This window comes from Astatotilapia calliptera, chromosome 18, assembly GCF_900246225.1.
Source record: "Astatotilapia calliptera chromosome 18, fAstCal1.2, whole genome shotgun sequence".
NCBI classification, from domain to species: domain Eukaryota; kingdom Metazoa; phylum Chordata; class Actinopteri; order Cichliformes; family Cichlidae; genus Astatotilapia; species Astatotilapia calliptera.
This window is the reverse complement of record NC_039319.1, coordinates 34124451-34144977: the sequence shown is the minus strand read 5'-3', so window position 1 is coordinate 34144977 and position 20527 is coordinate 34124451. Positions and strand designations below refer to the sequence as shown.

At 40.2% G+C, this 20527-nt stretch overlaps 1 protein-coding gene across 8 annotated transcripts in view; it reads right to left on the bottom strand.

Moving 5' to 3' along the window:
• The window catches only part of astn1 (astrotactin 1), a 483242-nt gene extending 471654 nt beyond the window's left edge, over positions 1–11588 (bottom strand). For 7 of the 8 annotated variants that reach the window (XM_026150134.1, XM_026150137.1, XM_026150138.1 and 4 more), the window contains exon 1: positions 11140–11587. In XM_026150134.1, coding sequence (XP_026005919.1) covers positions 11140–11446 — 307 coding nt within the window. In that variant the 5' untranslated portion in view covers positions 11447–11587. Of the gene's footprint in view, positions 1–11139 lie in introns of all 8 variants that reach the window. The other variant, XM_026150133.1, reaches the window with a different exon arrangement.
• Positions 11589–20527: the final 8939 nt, after the last annotated feature.

Here is a 20527-nt window from a genome sequence, read left to right as displayed (position 1 = left end):
CCACCTGGGTCTGGGTGCAGTTCCCCCCTCCAGGGGCAAAGGTACCTAGACCCGGTTTGTAGAGTACGCTTGGGGAGTGTGATCGTGTGTACAGCGTCTCTTTATGTCTGTCTCCACGTTGGTTGAGTGTGGAGTGAGTGCATATGAGAGCATGAGGGTGGGAATGGATGTTTGTATCTGTGTGTGCCTGTATTTCTGTGTCTATATGTCAGGTTGGGTGTCAGGCGCCACCTCTCTGGGGACATCTTAGGCCCTCCAAGGTTTGGAGGCCTATCTCCCCCTACCACCACTTCCCCTGCCAGTGGCGGACTCCCTCAGACATCGGTGCGTTGGTGGTTCTTTGTGTCCGCTTATCGGGGCCTGGAGCCTGGGGCTCGCTCGGGCCACTTCGGAGGTGGGGTGCCCCCGGCCTCTCGGCCTGGGGCTCAGTCACTCAGGCACGGCTGGCTGCCGGCGGAGCTCACGGGCGCGTCACTGCAACTCCCCCTGGCTTCTGCTCCGCGGCTGCTGAGAGAGCCCTCATCTGGGACTCTTCTCAGCTCTTTCTGGGACAGTGGCGCAGCTGCCCCTCTGTTGGTCTTCCTTGGTCTCTTGTGTTCTGGGGGCCTCTGGATGTCTGGAGTTTTGATCTCCTCCATACCTGCTTCATGCCCTGGAGGACGGGGCTGTGGCCCCCCCACACCCTCTAGCAGATCATTACATGAAGGAACCTTTTTAAAAAAAAACAAGCGCGTCCATGCTCACAGGTGTACACACGGGTGATCACACCCACAAACTACACCCTTTTTGGCTCCTACCTCAAAGCACACTGTGTTCTGTTGATCTTATGTGCTGCACAATAATGTTTAATATTTAGTATTTACTTTCATATTCCCATATATCATCGTGATGTTGTTTATTCTATTACTCTTGTTCTCTTCTGCTTGTTTTCTTTTTTCTTTCTCAGCAGGTGACCCAGGTGATTGATATATGCATTTTTTTTCTCTGCCCGTTCTGTTGGTTTTTGTTTTTTGCCCTTCTCCCCCGTCCCTCTTCTCAGCTGTTTCTCTTTCCCTCTTTCTTTCTCCCCTTCTTTCCCCCAGTCAAGTCTGTCCCGTATTCAGTAAGTGAAAATAAAATGAACAATAAAAGGTGAATCAAATGGACCATTACGGCAAGGCTGGGATGGTCAATTTGGTAAAGTAAATCCATTGGGCATCTTTCTTTGCCTTTAGACACTAATTCTGATGGCAAAAGAGCCAAACGGGACAGGCAAAAAAAAAAAAAAAAAGGAAAATACGGCACACTTAAAATCATCCTTTGATTTTTCTGAAAATCGACAGTGCCCCCTATAATCCCGTGTGCCTTATGTATGAACTCTGGTTGTGTTTACTGACCTCGAAACGATTTTATATGGCGCTCAAAAATCTGTCAAATGTTTTAGTACAACTTTGCTAAGCTACGAACCCGCACCACTTGATGGATTGTCGGAGCATTAGGGCTATATTAGGCAGCCGCCTCGCGGAGTGATACGTAATATTCAACATAATATTACCGTATTGTGTGTGTATAACCTCTTTTTAAGTTTTGTGGATATTATACATGGTTATGCTGAGGATATGTCGGCCAGTTTCCACTGGAAATGCCTTTTGGTTGAACTGTCAACGAGGAATTTGCACTGTTAAAGTTTATATAACTTTAATGCACATAAAAAACAGCTGCTTGTTTAAGTGAAAATACATTGGTGGGGTTTTTTTAACTAATAAAGTTGTGGAGTTGTAAAGTATTTTGTCTAGTGTCAATTATATCGTCAGTTATATCGTTATCACAAATTTTCAAATGTATATCGTGATAAATATTTTTGGTCATATCGCCCTGCTCTAAGCACAACCAGAATTCATACATAAGGGGCACTGTCGATTTTTGGGAAAATTAAAGGATTTTAAGTGTACTTTATAGAGTGTAAAATACGTTATACAGAAGAAAAGAATATATCGCGATATATATCGTTACCGCACATGCTTCAAATTATACCGTGATATGGATTTTAGGCCACATCGCCCAGCCCTAGTTTTAATCTTGTTATTAATGTTATCCAAGTTTCCCACGTTGTATGCTTGCCCGCAGCCAGCCTTGCACATGCCAACATCCTGCACAATGGCTCGCACGAATTCTGTAAAAATTTGCTGAGATGAGCTGTGCACCACCTTCAAATGGAAGACTCAACAGCATAATGAAGGCTGGAGTGACATGACAAATGGAAACCAGACAGCAGCTAGTCAAAAATTTAGAGGTTCCACTGAAACAGCATTCAGCCACACATGTTGTCCAGTCACTGTTATTTTTTATCAGCACAGCCACACAATGTTGGCTCGGCTTGCTTTTGTTTCCTGAGAAGACACGGATACAATGAGCGAGTGAGTGAGAATTGTGGTTTGTAGTTTAAAGTGGACACCCATCTTTTTCTACAAAGGGATGGGGAGGTTGTCAAACAGCAAAGAAAAAAAGCAACAAACAAAAGAAACATTAAACCAAAATATATAATAGAACCAGCAGCTCCAGCTGCTCCAGTCTGTTTGAGTAGCAGTGCCCCTACTTGCATAACAAATCTGGATTTGTGTGGGTTTCCCCAGTGTGAATTTTCATTAAAAGTTTTCTGTCCCACAGCAGAAAACTATGTGAGGAAATGTCAGAGATCTGTTGTGCTGTGCATTTGTCTTAACCTTATTTAAATCATAAGTGTTGTATTAATTATTCCTTTCAATAGTCTAAATAGTTCATTTAAAGAGCCACGGCAGCCTCGTGGTGTAAATATCAATAATACTACCATTAGGGAGCTTCAAGAGCTATTCCCTATGTTCATATGTGCGCAGTAATTAAAACACCCATGGAATTTTTAGTAGTGCTTTCTGAGGCACTGATAAATACAACTGAGTCAGCCCACAGTGGTAATTCTAGTTGCATTATGCAGTTCTGATTTGCTAAAGATGCCAGATACCAGTTAAAAAGCCGCATTACCAGTCTTAAATTTACCAGTCTTAAATTTAAAAGATGTAATCCACACTGTGAGGTTCTTAGTACTCGTTTTGTTATGTGTATGACGACGTCAGGGTAAATATAGACAACTTTGTAAAAAATGTTTTTAAATAAATATATCTACAAATTTGTAGATGGGTGAGGTTACATATGATTAAAAAATAAAAGCTACATTGGTGTTGTTATCTAACCTAGAGGCACTAGTCTAGTTTTTGTGAGAGCCATAGATGCTACATAGTGGTTTTTCTTTCTTCTTTCCCTTCCTCACGCACACTTTGTTTATGGAGCTGCCAAAGAGTTGGAGTAAAAAAAAGATTAATCCAGTTGAGGACAACACCATGCCGTACAGTACAAGCTTCCTAACAAGTGGTAAACCAATTAAATGCCCTTCTAGCTTATCTTATATTAGCTTCCTTCATGCTACATTCGCTCTGCCAGTAGCTGCTGCTTTCATGTGACATAATAAACATCAATACCCAATCCAGCTTTTTTGGGGTCAGTATCAGACCAATAGCTAATCCAAGTCTCGGACTACTGAGTCCTTACTGAAGGAGAACTTGGGTGTCTTGAAAAGTTTGGGCAGTTTTTCTTTTGCTAAATCAGTCACCTCAGGAGAAGCACTCCATTATTGCAAATGATTCTATTAGGTAAATCTAATATCTGTGTCTAATAAACACAAAACAGTATGTACCGTCAGATTCTGATCCTTCCACGTGTTAATGAAGTTGTTATTATTATTTTACCACATACAGACATGTATCACCTATTGTTAGACTGAGCCAATAATCTTACAAAATTAAGACTGGAGCACGTAGCAGTAACGACTGCTGTCTTACAGAAATTTCAATATGGTATTTAATAGCTCTGAGAGAAGAGAAAAAAAAATACAAACAAAAGAAAAAACCCATAACTCGATTTGTGATGCTCCAAAGGAGTGTGTCTACTACTCAGCAAAGACATGCAGAGGCTATTGTAGTCTTTGCAGTTTTGTTTAATGGACTGATCTCTGTGTAGAAATGTGTATAAAAACCTGATACACTGCAAACCCATCATTCACTGAAAAGTAATTTGGCTGCACGTTATGCCAAATATAAGATGTGTCCTCTTGCGTCCTCCATTGGGATTCTTCCCCTCTCTCCCCTTAATTAAGTTAATTTCAGTGCATTTAAGTTAAGTGCTGGTCTGTTAGATCAAACTATCACTATGAACAGAAATCTGCAGGGCTTGGCTCTCAATAACTGGGAACTCAGTGAGGAGCGACAGGACACAGCCAAAGCTTTGGCAACGAGCCATCCACCCATTAGAGCAGGGCGATACGACCAAAAATATTTATCACGATATACATTTGAAAATTTGCGATAACGATATAACTGACGATATAACTGATACTAGACAAAATACTTTACAACTCCACAACTTTATAGCGCAATTCGCAGTAAACTTAAATCACACTGTATAACTCATTTAAATACTCTACTCTCCAAACTCTGTAGTACTACAGTAAATAGGCACATTAACTTTTGAGAAAAAAGAAAAAACTACTGCCCAAAAGTTTGCTTTTATACAATCTCACATTCTATTGTGTTCTTTTTACTCTGTTTATGTCATTATAAAAATCTCCAAAGTTTTAAACAATTGGTAGACCTCATCCTTGGACCTCTTGGCCATTTTCCACAATTTTGTGACAGACTAAAAGATCAGTGGATTTATGAAAAAAAAGTACACAGTGAAAATAGTCACTAATTAGCAACTGTCACATTCTTAGGGCTGTTTATTTGTTCCACTTTTAAGCTAAATCAAAGGAGCTTTCTGATTTTTTGGTCAGTTTTTTAAAAAATGGTCAGAAACATGTTTCTGTTTTACCAAAATTAAGATATCAAAACAAGTCACTGTAGAGAAGCATCATATTTGAGAAAAGTAAAACTTTCAAAAGACAATTTCATAACCTCTCACACGGGTAAGAAATGCTTTTACAGCGTAACAGCTAGTGCTAGGGCTTAACAAGTGCTGCTTTATAATAATTAGTAGACTGCATGTTATAAATCTTATAAATAGTGTCATATATCTAGTAATCTAAGGGTTTAAGATACTGACAAGTTGATGTATATATGAAGGATTTAATATATATATATATATATATATATATATATATATATATATATATATATATATATATATATATATATATATTAGGGGTGCAACGATACTCGTATTGATCTTGAACTAGAGCTGGGCGATAGAACGATAACGATATGTATCGCGATATAACTTTTACTCGATAGAGAAATTAAGCTATCGCGATAGACCTCGCCGCTATTGTCCTCTTAAAAAAAAAAAAAAAAAGGTCAGCCAATCCAAATTAGGTAGTGCAGAGCCGAACCAATCACAGCCGCAGCGTCACGTCGCGTGACTTGTTACGTACAGCACAAGTGCCAAGCCGCACGTGTGTTTGTTTGGGAAGCAGCCAGCGGGTAATGGAGCCAGCGCGTAATGGAGGAAATGAGTGTGCCGACTAGAAAAATCAACCGAGCGTGACCGAAGAGAAAACAGATGATGGTTCCAATGCCGGAGAGATTGTCGAACGGAAGAGCCATAGAAGTTCCGTAGTGTGAAGGTATTTCGGCTATTTCAAGTCTGACAAAAAACAGAGTAGCGTGCACTGTAAATTGTGCCGAAAGCAAGTCTGGAAATACAATAAACTGGTGCATGCGTCACACTGTGCGCCACGTTATTGTTTCGGTGAAATGAATTTCTACAATACTGTTAATTCTACTCTCTGCAGTGTTTAAATGCTTACATATACACACAGTTACTGTCCGTCCACACATACGACTCGGTTCTGCTTCTATGCCCCAGCTTTGTTTACTTTTTCCCACCGAGGCTTCTAGACTTCTGATTGGCCAACATTTCTGCACGGTTAGGAATCTAGCGCCACCTGCTGCTTTGGCATGTTCATAGCAGCGTTTTCCTTCATTTCTGCCTTTATGTGTGGACGGGATTATTTTTTAAAACGAAAACGGAAAATCTCCGTTTTCAAAAATACCCGTGTACGTGTGGACGTAGCCTCAGTCTCTGACTGGAAGCGCTAATTCGTCAATCGGCTTTTGTCAGACTAAAGTAACTGTTAAAACTGTTTGAAAAGCTCAGCTATACAACAAGGAGAGATTGAGAATTTCCTTTTAGTTCTCAGTTTATTTGATATTGACAAAAGTTAGTCAGTTTTGTCTGTTCTTCTGTAAAACAAACTAAGATTTATTTTTAGAATTAATATTTTGTTTCTAAGTGGAATTGACAATTTAGTCTGTTTCGTTTGTTCTATTTTGAAACTTAAACGCTTTAGCGGCTGCCTTTTGTGTAGTTTGCAATATTTGCCTTTATTTATCTGAAAAAGTCTCATGTTCCTTAAGTACATCTACCCTGTTGAACTTATTATGGGAAATAAATATTTAAATAAAAACAAGCTGCTGATTATTTCACATTTTACTTGTGAGCAACGGCACATTTAAATCTTACAAATATAGTTATTTGGCTTATATCGTGATAGATATCGTTATCGCCTGAAATGAAAAAAACATATCGTGATATGAAAAAATCTCATATCGCCCAGCTCTATCTTGAACCATTCGATACAGTGCTTTCGGTTCTGTACGCATATGTATCGAACAATACAAAATTTTTAATTTATTTTATCAACTTTCCTTCTGACGATGCTGTCTGTGTTGAGCGCTCAGTGGATCTGCGCTCGACAGTGCAGCCTAGGTGGAGTAGTTGAACGCAGATTCACTGAGCGCAGGGCAAGCTAGCGAGACAGAAGTTAAGCTCTCCTTGCAACATGGCAAATTGAACCTCCCGCACCCTCATTCAGATCTGGCGTTTGGAACTATTTTGGTTTTCATGTGACGTATGACCTTGAAGGTAAGCGCGTCATGGACAAAAGTAAAACAGTATGTTGGATGTGCCACGCAATGCTCAATTACATGGGTGGGAGCTAGTGTGTTAGCGCAGTTTGCTCATTAACATGTTGGCCGTCCAGCCCCATGCACGGGCGATCCGCCGTAGCTCGTTAATGGAGATTTGCCGTGTTGTGGCGTTAACGTCATTTCAACGAGATTTACGCTGACAGCACTAGTGGGAACACAACAAATACATGATTCTCCTTATGGGGACCTGATATGTTTAATATGCTGCTGAGAATATAGCCCAGAAGAAGCGTATAGTATAGCTTTTATTTTGGAAAGAGCCATTTCTCTGTAATAAACTCTCTTTTCCAAACATGAGTGATTCCTCAATCAGATACAGGGCTCGCAAAATCGCCTGCCCGACGTCCCGGGTCTAGCGATTTTTCCAGTCGGGCTACCAAAATCTATCTCTGCCCTGCCCGTCGGCCTATCGTAGGAAGGAGAAATATATGTCAATGCTTTTGCATTCTTTCGGAAATGTAGCTGGGTAATTATGTCATTGGCATCGGTGAGCCACTGTCAATATGTGACATATTGAAATCGCGTTTGAATTTGCGCTTGTTTTTTGCTTTCACTGTGTATAGAGAGCGACAGCACTGATTGGTGAGTGATGATAATTTGCGCACCAATTCCTCTGACATTGTCTTATTAATTGTTAGCTTACTATGCAAACATGACAAGTGAAATCACCCGCAGCTTAAACATGTGAGAGGTTGATCGCGCAGAGAATCGCTGAGCTTATGTGAGTGCGTGTGTAAAAGCAGCAGGATATATATTGTAGCGGATCAGGGCCCTGTGCTTCGTACGTCGCTTACTACATCCAAGATCAAATGAAACATCCAAGACCAAATCATCGCGCTAACTCTGAGCTCGCTATTCCGGTTCCCCGAACACACCTGTTGTTGACCTGCTCCCCAGCAGGTTTACGCTTACGGCTCTGTTGCTATGACAGCAAGTCCCGGATGGGCTTCGGGGAACCGAACGATCCAGGATCACGCGAAATCGTCAACAATCTCAACCAGCTAACTCACTTAGCGCGGTACGAAGAACAGGCCCCAGGGCTGTTCGGGGTTCTGTTTGTACAGTTATGTTTTGTTTATGTTGCCATAGTGACGGGTGACGCCCTCTCGCTGCGACGGTGTGTCCTTCCGGGGTCAGAGGGCGCCCTGTGTGTTGTTGTTGTTGTTGTTGCTGTGCTGTGCTGTTGCCGCGCTGAGCAGTTAGCTAGCGGCAGTGTTCTTCTGCAGATGTTAATAAACGGCTGTGCTCCCTGGCTAGCTCACGGGAAGCAAGACCAAACGACACCTCCGTCTCCTCCTTGTCTGAGCTCGCCACAATATTTTAGTTCTGCTGAGCCAAATAAGACAGGTCAGGGTGAAGAAGTGACAGCCAAAGAAAAGTTTACCACAAAACGGAAAAGTTATGACAAATCAGACTATAAGGCAAAAAGAAAGTGCAGCTTTATGGTTTCATGGACAAAAGAATTTCTGTGGCTGCAATATGACAAGCGAAATAACCAGGGCTGCACATAAGTGGTCCGCAGGTGCGCATTCACTGTCAAAATAAAAAACGGGCACAAGATAAGAAGTTGCAACGCGTGTTTGCGTACATAAGATTTTCAGGACGAGGACAGACATTTGTTTAGAACTCTTAAAGATGTCGAAGAAGCTCCTTTAAGCAATTACTGTGATGTTCCTCCACCTCAAGAAATGTCAGAAGGAGTCCGAACCATAAAAGAAGCGTGTATTCTCGGAAAAGTAGTTGCAGGAGGTGAGCTGGCTTCAAACAAATGATGAACGCACAGAGATGTGGTGCAGAATGTGCCGTGAAAATTTAATAAATGACAAATTAAAAAGGCATGAACTTTTTTTTTTGTATCGAAAAAATATCGAACCGTGACACCAAAGTATTGAACCGAACCGAATTTTGTGTATTGTTGCACCCCTAACATATATATATATATATATACATATATATGAAGGATTTAATTAAGAAACTTTAAGGTACAGTGTGTAAACTCTCACCAATAGATTTCAGCAGATAGCATTTTTCATTCGGCTGAATTCTGTTTTCTTACCCCTCCCAAATTAAATGTATAATCCCAGCTATGGTGGCCAATATAGGACAAAAAACTCTGGTTGTTGTTCATCTGTAGTGAGTATAGGTTGTCAGTCCATTGTTTACCTCAGCTGTCAGTATGAGTCGTCATCTATTTACTCTGGAAGAGGCTGTAAAACTTTGTGAAAGGAATCTGATATGAGTCGATGAGTCAGTGAGGCTCACTTCTGTCTGATGACAGCAATACCGAGGTAAGTTTTTGAGGAGATCCTGAACTTTTCTCCTGGTAAGTGCAGCTGTTTTTGCTGCTGTTAGCAGGTGCTAGCTAAACTTTTTTTTTTCAAGTGGCTCTGACTTCTGAAACTCTAAAAACTCTGAATGTAATAAAACTTTTTATCAGAGGGGAAGTGTGATTCTTGAGTCTAACATTAGCTGGCCCATTGTCAGCTATCTGGAGACATAGTGAGTCAGAGATATTGAAAATATACAAGTACAAATGTTAAATGGTCACATATACTTTAAAAGAGCAACTTGTGATCTTTAATCTAAAAGTAACTTATAGCACGTACTACGTACAGTATGTGGCTGATCGATAGCCAAATGTGATTAGAAAAAACAGTCGACCACTGTGTAAAGATGGCAAGACAACATGTCAGCTTCCACAAAAGAGCAATCGCTCCTATGTATTTTAGTGGATTCATTAAAAAGATGGTTATGACAATAACTATTCTATTACATAATCTAAAAAATACTTACTTTACCTTTATATTTTTGATCAAATGTAATTTATTTGTTTTAAACCATTTCTTGTTTTTCCCCACCAATCCATTTCAAGCTTAAATGTGGTTAAATCAAGTTATAATTAATATTCATTCCTTTACCCTTTATGGTTTTCTAAGTTTATGCGTTGGTTCTTGAAGCATTACTGCGCTATTACTACTAGTATCTCAAGAAGTATTTAAATACATGTTGTCCTATATACGTTTTGTTGCAATTTTTTCGTAGATAAAATAGAGTGAGACTGCGATTTTAAGCTCACACCTCATATCAGTGTGTCACAGGCAAGAAAAAGCTCCACTGATCCAACAGTCACAACACTAACATGTTGTCTCACTGTTTCCCGTTGCTCTCTGACTTGGGACACATCAAAACCAGTTGAGACTCCAGTAACAACACTTAAACCCTCACCAAACAGAAACAGAGCGGACCTAAAACGCTGTGCAAATGTGACGCTGCAGCTCACACGGAGCCCCTGAATATGCAGCGGGGGGATATGCTGGCCCCCGGCAGCCGCAGCAACAGACGCTGTAAAGAAGCGCTGAGATTCAGCACCATGGACAGCGGCCAGCAAACTTCACTGCAAACTTTGCCGCTCTCTGCCTAACCCAGTGTTACTGAAACAAAGCATAATGTCCAGTTAACATGAACTTGGGTTGGCCTAAATCTCGATGAAGCTTATTTAATAAAGTTTGAAAACTCACAAGACGGGCGTAAATTCTACTGTCTGTAACACAACATAAGAAATGGGCAACAAAAAGTAACTACAAAAAAGACACCAAATTAAAAGGTACAGCACAGTGTGGTGTAAGAGGAGTTTGGCTGCGCTGTTGCTAGTGTTTTAACTAGCAAGCAGTTTCCTACACATGTAGCTAACCGAACCACGTGTGCACACTCTGGGTAAAATACCCACAAGCAATAATACAGAAAATTAAAATGATGCTCCCTAAACAACTCTAATGATGGTTTTTATTTATTACAAAAAAAAACAACCCAAAACTCTATTTTTATGCGCATGTGCTGTGCGGCCTAATATAATACAAAAACAAGTGCTAAGTGTTGATTCACTACGCTATCAATAACAGACTAATTATCAACCACTGGCGGACTAATTATGACCCGTAAAACGGATCTAATCGTATTAGCTACATATTTGGGCTGCTATGCTGCCTATAACATTTTCCCAAACCAGTGGAGCCATGGTATGTAGCCAGGCGCTAGCTAATAAACAGCTGCTCCGGTGTAGTAATAAAGAGCGAGCGGGGTTTTATCCGCTTAATTGGCGGCTAATGACACCACACAGCAGCGTGTTGGAAAAAGAAAAACTCACCTAAGACGAAAAAGGGGAGCTCTGTGTTTTCCAGGTCGTCCACCACCACCACGTCCCCGGGAAAATCGTTTCTAACAGAGAACAGAAGCTTGGGCTCAGAGGCCGAGGGACTGTGCATGATGCTCAGGTCGTTTTCTCTTAAAAACGGCAGCGCCGACACGGTGACGCTCTTCATCTTGCACTCGGTGTCCTGGCTCTGGTCCTCATCGCCGTTAAGACATCGGACGTAAACCGCTTGGAGGGCCAGGAGAGCCCACGCCAGCTCCAGCAGCAGCAGCGGTCTCGGCCCCATGTTGATGCTCGCCATATCGCTCCGTTTCCTCTCCCCTCCTCGCTGTTTCTCTCCCAGGCAGCTTCAGTCGCTCAACCCGGCGGACGACAGAGCGCCAGAGAGAGTGAATGGGGGGCGTGCTACATCGGCGGGCTCTCACAGTGTGGGAAACAAGCGCCTCTTCTTTCTCGCATATGATCAATCACAGGATTTTGTTGTACATGTGCTACTCCCGCTGAACACTGATAATGTAGCAGTGTTTTAATGCTGTTGACCCCCTTTGTTGTAATTGATCGACAAACTGTCCAAATGGCTGTAATGGCTATGCAAAGATTACTAACAGCAAACCACCCAGGGTGCCCCGAGGGTCCCATCAGTAAAAGAAACATAATTTGTAATTTAATTGTCTGCTTGCCCTGTCATAGAAACTTGCACATAATCTCCAAGGACACCACAGAGCATCCTTAGAAGCTTGCCTGACCTCAGTGTACATGCATAATTGCCTAATTGATGGTGCAGATGACTGTTAGGAGCGAGTGTCGGTGTCTGCAGTGGCCCAGATATGAAGTACACTTTAGTGAAAAATATCTCACCAAATTTTAGGAACCTTACAAATAAAATTAAACTATATGTTGTAAATGTTGGCAACCAGTAGTGAGTAACGAAGTGCCACAGAGATAACAAGAGAGAGAAAAAAGTGTTTTGAGTGTATACAAATATACAAGTTTTTTCATTATTGCTAATTTTTAAACAGGGCATTTTGAGGAAGTGTGACATAATATATACAATTTTAAGAGTACACTGAAATAAGACTGCATTTGGCACCATTACATTATGTTCTGCTATGTCTGGTGAGGTTACATAGAACCCTGAATACTGGTGTTATAAAGGTCAGCACTGAATTTTCATGATAATTGTGCATGTTTTAAAAATAAATAAATAAAATGGAATTGTTTTCAATACTCTGTCAGGTTTAATATGCTTAACATCTATTAGTTCAAGACCTGGCAGGAACCTTTAATGTGCATGTCCACAGTTAGTGGTGTATAAATGGCTGAAATGAGAAAATACAGCTATTCAGTTTGATTTCAGTTTTTGTAAATGACACACTTTTAACTGACGCATCCCCCCGCCCGTTTTACACACGTTAAAATTCTGTGAAATTCTCATTATCCATTTCTTTTGCTTCCTGGTACATCACTGTTCTGCCACTTTTGTGAACGAGGAGGGAAAAAACACATGTTTCTGTTCATAAAATGGTGAAATAAAACATAATCAGTCAGTACAGAATTAGGTCCTCATTGTTCTCCATATTTGGCCACTTGTAAGAACAAGTTAGAGCAAACCAGTTAGGTCTTTTGTGATGACAGTTTTAGACCACCGTCAGGGATGTAAGACATGGCAACAGCGGCTATTTTCATGATGTGATATGTATTTTCAGATTTATGTAGATGAACAGAGGCAGTGCATAAAAATAAAAATGGCTCTGAACCACATTGGACCCTACTAATGTGGGCGACAGGGTACACTGATCTCTTCAGTACTTGCAGGTGCACCACAAAAAGAGAAGCTTGGCATCACTGCAATAAGGCCTAATGGAAACGCAGCGAATGGGCACTGTAAGAAACTTAAAATAATTCTGGTCTACAAAACAAAAGAGGTTTTGTTTGCTACTGGGAACCTCAGAGTAGCTCTTTAGCTCTAAGTTGTTGCACTGATTTCTGATACGAAATCCAATTTGAGCTACTCGTTAAGGTTTCTGAGATGCATGTCACTGACGATTTGATACGTTTGAACATCAGTGTAAATATACCAACACAATGTCTGGAACTATTTCCTACCAATATGTTTGTTATATGTTTGTTATTCTGAAAACATACCACAGCATATTGCTGTCAATTTAGCTCAAAATAAAACAAGCATGCTCTAAAATGTTTGAGGCCCTTGCTTTTGCGTTCATGCTGCACATCCGTCTCTCTTTGCAAGAGCAAAGAGTAGTCAGCCATCATGCTCAGATTACATTTTCCCTGATATCTCTTTTCCATCACTATTATATCTTGATGAAATCTTTCCTCATGCTGGTCGCTGACATCGATCAGGTTCAATGGGGATAAAAGTCGAGGTGAGAATGTAAAAAGTGCATCTTCAGTGACATTCTGGTGCCCATTAACTGATACGCTTTCAGCACATTATCTACAAGCTCAGCATAATCCTCTGTGATTGCCCAGAAAATTGTGGACATCCTGCACGAACGCTTCCCAAGCTGCTGTTTCAGTTGGCTTCCGTTTTCTTTTGAAGTCAACAACAAATACACCTTCCTTAAATTTTGGGTTCACTTTAGATGCTGAAATGCATTGCAGTTACTGTCGTTCATTCTATTTTTCCAAGTAAGCCATTACTGACACATGGGGTACAGCTTGGACTGGTCAACCAGTCTATCACAGGGCTAACACAGAGAGACAGACACTGATTGCATTATCCTAATAAAGCCTATGTACAATCAAACCTATAATAGTAATGAAAACATTATTATTATAGACTTCACTTAAAGATAGCTACTTTCCAGTTAGTGATAACATCAAAGGTGCTTGTATGGGTATTAGAGTTTCAGCTATTTAGAATTTTATTTTCACAAAGAAATTAACAACAAATAATACACAGGAATACTCCAGTTGCACTCAGACTAAAATTTCCAGAGGGGCTTTCCGACTCTAAATCCCTTGACTGTTTTGTTGACCAGACAATTGCCACTGGGATTTGGATATAAAGCCCGTAGGAAAAGAAGATTGCGTTTTCTGTGTCACCACTGTCCATCCATTTAATATTTAAGCAGCTCTGTGGTCTCCAGTGAAGTGTCAGTTCTCTCTGTCTCTTCCTGTCCTCATCAGAAACAGTCTGAAAATCCAAAATAGGGCAATATTTGGGATCGAAGCTAAAAATAAAAAGCGGGGAAGTAGATTGGCCTCGGCCACCCGCAGTGAAATATTAAAAGGTTAGCAGAGATTGAGGAGAATAACTGGACTAAATCGCATAAATGTGCATTAATTATTGATCGTGGGCTCATGGTTTCTCAAGACACTGTTAAAGAAAATCCATCAGTATTCAAACAATATTGAATTTTATGTGAAGGTTTCACTTCTGGATATGTGTGCACTTGAGTGCAGAGTGAAACTTTTCTAGTACATTTCCTTAAGGGTCAAATGAAACTTTTAAAACAATCGTTTGGAAAGTATACACTGTGTCAGCATTCAAGTAATTATTTTTCCTGTTCTGTAAAATAAAAATAAATAAAATCAAGAAATCACACAAAAAGACAGATTTTAGTCATTAAAACCAGACTGTTTTACTGGATTTGTTACATGATATTTTGTTGTTTATGTTGAAGCAATCGTGGATTCACTGTCCTGCTGCTGCAAATGATCTGTAAACCACCAAATCCACAATCAATAAAGAGTCTTCAACAAATATATTTTAATATATCTTCTTAAAAATGCAAGTGTTTTAAGAATTAAATCCACAAACCAACAACAAAAAAAATCACATGCACATCCTACAAAAATGAACGATGAACAAATCTGAAAATGCACATTTACATGTATTGCTTTTTAAAACATACACCTATGTGCAATGAAGTATGAAGTAAATTTATGAAGTGCTGCACTAACGTGTACTATATGTGACATTCATGTGTGAAACTGTAGGATGGTTTGGTGGTGGATTCGATCATATGGCTAATCGATAGATTTAATTTAGACTGCTACATTAATCTGTTGTGTGTAGGTGTCCAGTCCGACGCTAATAACATGAAATGAAATATCAAGGATGATCAACCGTGTTAGCTCCAATATCAAATGTTTTACTCTGCAGATCTGTAACAAACCTGAGCTGTTGGCCAAAACGTGTCTTTCCATCAGATTCATCACCAAAGGAAAATGATTGTAATTATACATTTTACGACAGGTTACTTTGCTCCTAAACACACAAACAAACAATTTTGTTACTTGACTCACCAAAAATTGCAAGCTATGTTTTCTACCTATTAAATACACCTTTTCCCCCTCTTTTCCTTTTTTTTTTTAACTTACTGAATTCAAAATATTGACAAAATCAATTAAAAGACATATAAGAACAGTTGTGTAAAATTCTGTTGGATCTCCATTAACACATGCAGGATTGTTAGCCATTGGGATGGTCTTTATTTACCCTCCACCAAGTGTTTTAGTTGCAGCAACCCTTTCTCTGCCCCTCTGAAACCTTTTATTTGGAGAGAAAACATAAATCTTTGATGACATTGGCACAAAATCCTCCTATTCTGTCTCCAATTGAAGCAAATGAGCTTGGATTGGCACAGGATGTTATGAGAAAGACTCGGGAAAAGTGGTAACACAATTTTGGGATTTCCACAGAATTCCGAGCCAGCAAGAAAATAGAAAATTGCCTCCCTTTGTTTATTTTTAACATCCTGAAAGAGCTTTGCTTTCAGAAAAAAATGCCCTTCAACCAGAGGCTAAAGCAGTGTCGCCAAACATCCACCCTTCAGCAGCGTCCTTGATTGTTAACCTGCACTGTTCTGCACCTTAACATGGACTTCTGATCTTTCTGTTTGAAGTGCAGAGAGTTTCCCCACAGGAATCCATAAAAGAGCATTCTGTTTCTCTCCTGTTACTTTAGAGACATTTAGCATCCATTTAGTCATGAAGCTACGCCAAGCAACTCACCAAAAAACTTCTTTAATTCAGTCCCGAAGATTGTAACGTCATCTCTCGCTGTGGAATTGGAAAAACGTCTTTCTCATTTATCACAGAGTGATAAACAGAGGAAATGAGTGAGCAGCTTGAGTCTAGTCTGGATTATGTACAGTCCCAGCATTTGTGATTAAAGTGTCGAGGGAAAGAATAACAAAATAGGTTTGTGCGAATGTGTGTGTGTGTCTGTGCAGATAGTGAGTGGGACACCATAGAACCTATGTATGTGCGAGTGTGCAAGTGAAAGTGATTGCAAGCCAGGCAGAGATGAAATTCCGATAGATTTGCTCGCATGAGTTCTGGGTCGCAGTCGATAATCAAAAGCAAGGAAAAAGATGGAGGGTGGAGGAAGACCGGGGGAAGAAGAAAGACAGTCAGTGAAAGTTGAGAGGGAGAAAGAGAGAGCGAGAGTGGGAAGGGAAGCAGCGAGCACATACATCAGGGGCTGAGACTAGCAGGTGCAGGGATGGCGGGGAGGACAGACCGGGGGCCTGATCAAGAGAAAGATCTCACTGTTTAATCTTGAGACTCTTCCCGTTGCCAAACTAGCAAGGCTTTGGCCCACTGTATAGCTTGTTCTGTGATCAGGAGCAAACAGATTCATCTTTTCAGCTTGCTCGCCCCTCAGCCTCTGCGTGGGCTGCAAAGTTGATTATCGCCTAGAAAAGGCCTTTGTCGTCAGGCTGCTGGATCTCTGACAAACTGGCTCAAATCATGCCGCAGCAGTTACAGTTACAGCCTCTTCAAATCCTCAGTGTATGATGTAAATGTGCCACTTCAGACAAACTGGGCTGGATCATGAAGAGCCTTTTAACCACTACTGGATAAACTGTAAAAGCTGAAAATCGTAGGTTGCCTGATGCTGTTTTTATATATGTGGGCACCTGCCCATGTTTATGTACTTGCTGTCCTCGGCAGAGGTCTGTGCACATATAACCCATCATCTCACAGTCATCTCTTGCATGAAAGTGCCAGGCATGTCAGCATGCTCGGCTCTCTGAAACAACTGTGTCAAAAACAGTAACACAACAATAGCTACTTAATAAATACAAATGGGCTTCTCCAGGAATTTACAGCATATAATTACCTTGTATCACCTAATCAGCACACCTCCAATCTGCAGCCGGAGGCAGATGGTGTGGGATTTCATTTAACGTGTCCAAAGATGACAGAAATAAATGTCCCGAAACTTTCCCTGGCTAAATAAAAACAAATCCCAACTAATTCAAAGTCTATATCCATATCCTCTGTGCAGAAGGGTCTTGGCTGCCTGTCTACGAATCACGCCAGCAGCCAGAAATCTGGGTGTATTTTGGGACAATGAGCTCTTTTTTGGCAAAAGAGCCACAAGCGTTATCCAGCCACACTTCTCCAATTGAGGAGCATTTCAGAGCCCAGTTGCTCTGACGCCTGGACTGACCTCGGGAAGGTCAGTTTTTGCATTCATATAATCAAGCCTTGAGTCCATTAATTCATTTCACTGAGGGTAAAGCCATAAAACACTTTTACACCATCAGTTTGTTGTAGTGCAGCTGCTATTAAAACAAATTCAAAAAGACAGGAGCGTATTAGCCCTGTTCCATTCTTCCAGCAGAGGTTAACACCGTGTTTTAGAACTGATTAACATATGTCACGTTTAAAGCACATCACGGTTTGGCTCATTACTGGTCCTACAAGCCAGATTCTCTCTTCCAATTTAAGCCTAAACAGTACAGTTTAATTCCTCTAAGCACTCTTGGTGGCACCGACTTTATTTTGTTAACTCTCTGAATTATTCTGTGCGATGGAACTTATAACCGTGAAAGCATTAAAAAAAATCTCACAAAATTAATATTCAAACAACAGCATTTGCACCAGATAAAACATGAAATGCTGCTGTTGCTCTTCCCCTGAGCTCCGAAATAGCACACAGCTCAGATCAGCAAACTCCAAGGTCAGAAAACTCTAAAACTGTCATGTGGAAAATAGATAAGGCCTCATATGTTACACATGTATGTCTTGTGGAATTTTTTGGGGGGGAGTGGGAAAATTTAAACAGCAATAAACTGTGATATATTTTATTCTTAGTTCAGATTCACTCTTAGATTCTGTGTGACCGGCCTGGGTTCGGGTTTGAGTCGGACCTGTGACCCTTTACCACATGTCTTTCCCTCTCTCTTCTCTGTCCCTATCATAAAAGAAAAGCCATAAAATGCCCCCAAAACAAATTGTCTGAAATCGCTGTCTTTAACCTAATGACATTCAGTACTGGACTCAGAGATAGCGCCCATTTTCAGAGACCTGCAATGTCTGTGACATGCTGCAGGGAAAAGGGTTGTTGGAGATTGCTGCAGCCATATCCAGTGAACTTGTGATCTTCTTGCCTTAAAATAAGCAGTGAACCAAGTCTGTGACCACTGGCAGTCAGCTGCCACCTTCCAGATAACCTTGGTGCAGAGTTGGGTGTAATACTTTCCAGTAAGTTACACGCTACTATAGTTACATCTTCGCATTTTCAATAAGAACGTGTTACGTGTTACTCTGAATTCAGTCATTACAGTTTCAACAAGAAGCACTCAGAGAGTGCAAACCTCCAACAAGGCAGCTCATCCTCCGAGGAGTATTTACTTTCAAGAAAATAGCATTATACTTTTTATAGATTCACTTTGTTTCCTTTGTTCTTTTTAAACTTAAATTAAAAAGTTTTTAGTGCAGTGAAACTCAGATAAGAGTAGGATAAAAGATTGTTTACGCTGATGACACAAACATCGTGTCAGAGTAGCTAATGGATAAAAGGTATTGATTTATGTATAACTGGACATGAAAAACGTGAGCTCAGTATATAACATTAACTAGAGTATATTTCTAACTAACTAGGCAGCTCATTCTCTTTCTTTTGACAACACTTTCTTTAAAGATATAGCACAATCTGGGGGCAGCTTGAAGGAAAGGCAGATGTGAAATGTAAAAGTGAGATCAGAGATCATATTAGACATGATATTTGGATGCAAACTATAATGTGATATGTAAAATCCCCATATACAAGTATCGTTCCCCAAATGTTGCCAGTACAACCAAAGGCAGCAGAATATTAAGCACAGTTTTAAAGATACGACATTCTATGAAATGTTGACCATAATTTACTTGAAGAGATCCAAAGTCCAAAATAATTAGAATCCCTGTATGCAATGTTCCCTATATGCCTATATGTTGTCAATACAAACATAAGTTTCAATAGCTCTATATGGCATCATTTTCACTTTGGTCAGAGGTTAAATGTGTCAGAGTATTTTAAATCTTTATATGTCTTTATATCTCAGTATACATACCACACAGATTCATACTGCAGTTTGTGTTTTAAGGATTCTTTTGTGTCAATGTCCTGCCGATAAATTATTAAGTTGACATTGGAGACCTTGGCGAATGTAATCCATATTTTAATAGGTTGTTAAGATTTTATCAATATTCATTCAACACATTTTGAGCTATCATGTTTACAGACAGAACAAGTGACAAATGATGCAAAAATTTAACCGTCTTGGGTGAGGCAATTATCCCAAACAACATTTTTCTTCTAGAACTTTTTACATCCAGCTGATTTTAGGGTGAGGAGGAAAATAGTGAAGCGGTCTACAGCTTTTCAGGAATGGACATATGGATATTAATCTTTTCTTTATTGCAAATACAAATACAAACCACATCCATGACAGAAACAGGCGTATTACACTGCTAACACAACTTTGGCACTTTGCAAACATCTGCACAGACAGCATAATACAAAGCTAGATGATAGTATTGCAACCCCAGCCCATGGGCCAGAGCCTGAACTTCAGAAGGTAACAGACAGTGATGGGGAGTCAGGCTTGCAACATTGTAGCCTCCATCAGTCTGTACATGTTTCTACAACAGCTGTGCTAATTTAATGAGTGAGTAACCAAGTAACATACTGCATTACATTCAAAAAAAGTAACCACTAATGTGTAATGCAATACTTCTTTGAGTACCAAACCCCAGTGCTGAAGACAGAGTCAGTGTGCTATCCATCTGCTATCAGTTTGTGACTGAATGGGGTTAAATTGCAATCTGTTTGTGATAATATGGTCATTAACTGTGATAAATTGGTGGAAATTAGATATCTGTCTACAGCCACAGAATCTCACATTAAACAGAAATTCACATGAACTACTTACATTCACATTTCAACCAGAAACTCACAGATGGCAGCCCTGCTTTTAAGGTATACAGGTATACAGGAATATAACCAGAATACAACCAGCTGAGTCAAGTCCCCTATTGCAAAGAGACATGTTGAAAATGAGTTTGCTCATTGGTGCAGACTAAATCAAACCGACTGCAATGTGTTGGCAATCTCCTGCGTTTATAGATCGGAAAA